The 5,819-nt window shown below is 35.7% G+C and overlaps 1 protein-coding gene across 5 annotated transcripts in view; it reads left to right on the forward strand.

Moving 5' to 3' along the window:
* Positions 1–5,819, forward strand: part of LOC102672990 (ubiquitin carboxyl-terminal hydrolase 2-like) — a 14,288-nt gene that overhangs the window by 4,024 nt on the left and 4,445 nt on the right. For 3 of the 5 annotated variants that reach the window (XM_006619364.2, XM_031512271.1, XM_006619365.2), the window contains exons 2-3: positions 1,039–1,404; positions 4,871–5,411. In XM_006619364.2, the coding sequence (XP_006619427.1) occupies positions 1,106–1,404; positions 4,871–5,411 (840 nt within the window). In that variant the 5' untranslated portion in view covers positions 1,039–1,105. Of the gene's footprint in view, positions 1–1,038; positions 1,405–2,059; positions 2,138–4,870; positions 5,412–5,819 lie in introns of all 5 variants that reach the window. The other 2 variants (XM_006619362.2, XM_006619363.2) reach the window with 1 other exon arrangement.

A 5,819-nucleotide genomic window follows, 5' to 3' on the forward strand; every position in this document is an offset into this window, starting at 1 on the left:
CTCTGGCATTTCTTCATTTTGTATTCTCATTCTTCTTTGCGGAATTTGACAGTTGGAGTATCGACGGTAATATTCCTTCTTCCCTTTGTAATTTATTCTACACGAAGACTAAGCGGATCGATATTCGGTTGATCGCATAACGCAATGCGGTTTCCGTTTCCAACGTTATATGAAGATTCGTTATTTCTTTGTGATAATTAAAATAGATTCTTCTATAGAGAAAAAAAAAGGGACAAAGTGAAGTAGTTCGCACAAAATGCAAGGTTGACGCAGAAACTGAAAATCAGTATGTTTTCTTTGTTCTTTCGAAAAGAACAGAATGCTTATTTAATTTTTGATGTAATTATATTTGTAATATGTATCATTTGAATTATTTAGGATTATTTTAATTCATATATTTGAAGTCAGATATGAAGATTAAAGCGTATTGAATTTTGAAAATGGAAAAAGTCCGATAATTTTATTTTCATGTAATTTAGATTTTTTTGAATCAGATTATTGTTATACAAATCACATTGTAGATTCACAAGTTTATTGTATTTCGAGAGATATTTTTATTGCTTAATTCTTTCAAAAGTCTTCTTATCTAATGTTCTCAAGTGGCTGATATTTTATGATTATGAAGTTACACCAGTTTCTTCGTATTCAATAACAAAATCTATTTACAAATTTAGCAATCGATCTTGATAGAAATCAATAATAAATTTAGTTCATCTCTTAAGTATTTCAAATTATTCAAATATATTTACTATCACGTTTAAGTTGGTTACGCAGAATTTATATTTATCAAGTGCTTCTCTCTTAAATCCTCCTCAAACTCGAGTAATCATCAATCGGTAACTACATTATCTTTGGTAAGAAAAAAACATCCTAACAATAGCATTAGAATCATGCAAACAGGTTTAAATTCTTCTCGGGAAAGCTCAAACGCACACTCGGAATATCTTACGTAGACTATATCAGAATTTTAGAAAATTGTTTAAAAATTATCTCAGTCGATACACTGACCAATCTCTCTTACATTGTGTTGGAATTCAGGAAGGGGTTTCTATAGAAGAAAGAAAGAGAGAAAAAGAGAGATTGTGAGACTGGTGACCCGGGTGCAATGTCGTATCACCGTGGGGGCCAGGCGGGCGCCGTAGCAGTTTCGTACAGCACCAGTCCAATGGCACCGCATTCTCCTAGCAGACGATGTTCCAGCAATAACAGCGGCAACAACAGTTCCGCTATTGGCACCTCCACCTCGAAGCTGAACACCTACAGATCTACTGCTTCCTCGTCGATCTTAGATCGACCAACAAATTTCTACTCGACATCGTCGTCGACGTCATCGTCGTCGGGCAGCTCGGGCTTTCGTTCGAACTATACGACCGAGTACAGGCGATCCTACTGCCCATCAGGCAGGTGAGTTTCTTATCCTCTTTCGACAAATTCTTTCTCCTCCATGTGTGTTCCCCCTGTTCAGGATTCTGTTAATGGATTCCAGGGATCGGCAATCACGTGCAGTTTGGTTGGAATTTAGGAACAAAGATGTCTAACCCTTTGTTGACTATTAATTTTAAATAATTATATACGCTTCAAAATATTTTCTGATGTTTTATTACTATCTGATTTATTGGTTGAAAGTATATTAATTGTACTTGTTCTATGAAATGTTTAAGATATGTGCGCAAAGGGTTGGTTCTTTCGGTGAATATGTGGAATATTGATACTGAAAAGATGAAAATTGAAAGAAGTCTAATAAAGAGGAAAGTTAGTCAAAGAAGAAGACATTTTATTACCGTCGATACTCCGTTCATGGATGAATGTACTTCCCTCAATTATTCTTCTTCTCAATTATTTTGTCTCTTTGGATCATTAAGATTGTTTTCTTTATTACTTGAATGATCTTTAAAAAGCGATTGATTGACACCAAAGGCATTATTTACATTTGATATCGCATAAAAATTAAAATTAAATTCATAATTACCAGCGTGCTGCCGATCCTGAATTTCCTGACAATATAAATAGAGATAAAAGAATTGTTAATTAAATGGTTGATACTCGATCGGCCCTACAGTTTCTACTCATCGACGGGTACGAGCATCCGAAGGAGTTACTTATCGGAATACAACCGGTCTCGCTGCTCACCCACAAGGTGAGCAATCCCCATAAACAGGGGTATAAGGCAGTCGGGGTCAGTAGCTACAAGATCAAGGCCTCGATAAGTTTTTATCGATTTTATGCATATTTCCTTGATTTCTCCCATTTCCAGTTATAATTTGATTAAATAATTATCTCTCTCTGGTTTAACGCTCTGCCGATTTGCTTTTTTTGAGATTTATTTTTGTGCTAGTATCGTAATATAACGAGAATGATTCTAAATTAAGGAATCAAATAATAATAATAACAGCATATGTAATTTTGTATAAGTTTTCTTTCTTTCGTATATTTTAAATTTTACAATATATATTGAACTAAGGATAAATTATACCTGTAACTTTAATTAAGGCTTTGGATTCTTACTTTCTCTAAGTTTTTATTAACTTACTTTCTGAAACATTGAAATACATATATACATAATTTTTATTTATTTTTCTATTATTTATTTTCAATATTGCACGATCAATAATATAAATGCTTAAATGAACAATTGAAAATATTGAATGAAATTTAAAAATTTTCTTCAAATTTTTGTGCAGTTGCTCATATAGAATGTGCAATCTTATAACCTTGCTATATCATAAAGATTCTATTTTTATATAACATATTAATATATCTATATAAAATAATGCAAAAGTAACATAAATTGTTTCTTTTTATTTAGATTTCTAAAAAAAAAATGCCGTGTAGATATGTATTTAAGTTAAAATTTTAAATTGATCTGCTTTATTTCTGTATCATCACTTTTTGTATATATTTGTTATATTTTAACTAAAATTAAATGCAAATATTATTTATATCCTTGATGCTTGATGCATGACTAATAGCCACATTTAGAATGAAAATTTTCAAATATTAGGAAAAAAAAAATATCTGGTAACAATTGCTGAGAGTGCTAATTATATTGTGCTATCGGCAGAGCGTTTAAAGCAACATCAATTCTTGTTGCTCAAAGAGTATGTAATTATTTCGAGACGATAAAATTCCCTCGATCTTCTCTTCCTTTCTATCTACTTTCGTGTCAATTATGTTTTTCTATTGCGTAGAATATGACTAGAAACTTTGTATTAAAATAGTTATGGGATGCATATTGTAAACATATCATATATATAGTGGGCAACAGGTATTCCGACAACACCTTTTTACAATGCGTCAATTACTTTTGTCCGTGTCACAATGATCCAATTAGGGAGGTGCGGCACATAAGTCCCTATTTCTATGGTATGGTCGAGCTGACGGCAAAGGTCGAGGTCGATGGTAAATAGGTACAAACTTGCATTGGCAGTCTCAGAAACTAGTTATATATAATTCCACGGGAAATCTTGTCTGTCCACTTGCCCCTGATGCAAGATGATATGTATTTTGTTATGTCCTTTGAACTAAAAATTTATCCCTTTTTTAAATGTAATATTAAATATAATAATTAGAGTTTTCAGATTTGTTAATCACATTGTAACTAAAAAACACATAAAATTCGAATTACAATAATTATTTATTATCCTTTATTTTTTGGATTGATTTTTGACACGCGATTATAAAATTTTTAAAATTGGATATAGTTTTTTTTTTCTAATTTCTATTTTCAAAGTTTTATCTATGCTAATACATAATATCACGAAATTGTTTGATGGAATATAATATAATATCTGGTCATCTCGTAAATACATTGGAAATTCATATAAATCGTTATTAAATGTTATTATTGTATTATTATTATTAATTATTAAGCATAAGAAATTAGTGCAACAAAATAGAAAAAAAATCTATTATAGATAAATATTGTAACATACTTGTAAAAAATTTTCAAACTAATCGATATTTGACTAATATAAAAATGTCTAAAAATTAGTCCAATCCCCATGACATAAAACAAGGAAATAAACAATCACGTGAATATAAATACACATTGGACAGGTTGATCGCGATTGACACGATGGAAGCGTGGTGAAAGACCTTGACCTCGCTTCGAATTGTCTTCTAGTACAACGTGTGGCGAGACAAAGAGAAAAAAACATTTACTTTCTCTTCGACATCTCGTCTCATTTTACCGCAATAAGATATCTAGCGCACGTGTTGGCGCGCGCGAAAGATGCGTGTATATTTTAAATATCTAGTGCGTGTTCCCGACACTATTTCCAAATCCACGAACGGTGCCACGGTATCTGATTTAGTAACCTCCAAACCTCAAAGAAGATCTGGTCAGCATGTAGGCCAGCGACATCGACCTATCCGTTCATATATCGATTTTTTTTTTCCCTCTATTCCATCGAGAGAATTATTTTTGTACTCATAGATCGTTTTATATTTTTTTTAATCTTCCTATTCTTGAGATTTGAACAGTTCTTTGTTGAAACAGTTTTGCATCCTTCTGTTAATATTTGTATGAATAACGAGGATTATTTGATTTTAGAAGAAGAGTATATATTGTAGAAACATACTCTAGTCGTAGAGATATTAAAGATATTTTCGTAATTGAAAAAGAAATTCGTGTTAATAATTAATAAAATTTGCTTCTTAATTTATTTCATTATTAATTATTACTAACGCACACATACAAAGAAATTGCTTATTCATTTAGTGTGATTTGTGGGTGCGTGTGTTTATGAACGTGTTTCCCGTTGTTGGCCGGTGATTACGTAATTCGAAGAAAGAGAGGGTAGTCCTTGGCCGCGGGCCCAGCCAAATGAAAAGGATGTTCGCAATATTCACATTGACTGAACGTTTGCAGGTCAGTTTCGTCGTCGGCATACAGCAGTACGGGTAGCGGTAGTGGTACAGCTACGAATGTGACGACAAACGGAACCAGCGGCACTAGATTCGGCTTGTCTACATCGTCGTCCTCATCGAGCATCTCTGCCGGCAGTTCGTCCAGAGATAGAGGGATCCCAGAATCCTCGTCTAGACTAGAAATAACGGCGGATTTGATCAGGTATTCGCCATCTGGTTATATACCGAATATCCGTCAAACGAGCAGCACCACTGGCAGCACTAGTGGAATCCATCATCATCATCACCATCATCATCAGTGGAAGCATCATTCGACCGGTTCGTCGTTGACGGAGTTGTTCGGTGGTGACGATCGTGATATAGCCGTCGAACGTACCGGCAGAGATCATCGTCCGGAGTCGTCGCTCTCCTCGTCCTCCTCGTCATCTTCCTGCGCCGTTGGTGGTGCACTCTGGTCCAGGTCGAAGAGAAGGCCACTGTCCAGCAGCACGGTGCTCAACAGCGGGCATGCACGCGCGGACAGTGCCGCGTCGCCTGGCGAGGTAACGATTAACGAGCGCGGCACGATCCGCGATCTAGACGAGGACGACGACGATGACGATGACAACAACGATGACGAGGACGATAATAACACCGACGACGATCAACACAACAACAACGGCAATAATGGGAATAACAGCAGTGGTGCTGAGGACACTTGTGATTCCGGTCGATATGGGCTAAACAATAACAACCGCGACCGAGACAACCACGACCACGACCGCGACCACGACCGCGACAGCGATGACAAGGACGATGACGACGAGGACGACGAAGACAACAAGCTGAACAACCGGCATCATCGCCAACAACAGCAGCAGCAACGCGGTGCTGCCCATCGGATCGACGAGGTTTCACCAGCTAAGCGTAACCTCTTGTCGTCTATTCCCGGTGGCGGTGCTGGCGGTGCT

Source organism: Apis dorsata, unplaced genomic scaffold (assembly GCF_000469605.1).
Source record: "Apis dorsata unplaced genomic scaffold, Apis dorsata 1.3 scaffold_407, whole genome shotgun sequence".
NCBI classification, from domain to species: domain Eukaryota; kingdom Metazoa; phylum Arthropoda; class Insecta; order Hymenoptera; family Apidae; genus Apis; species Apis dorsata.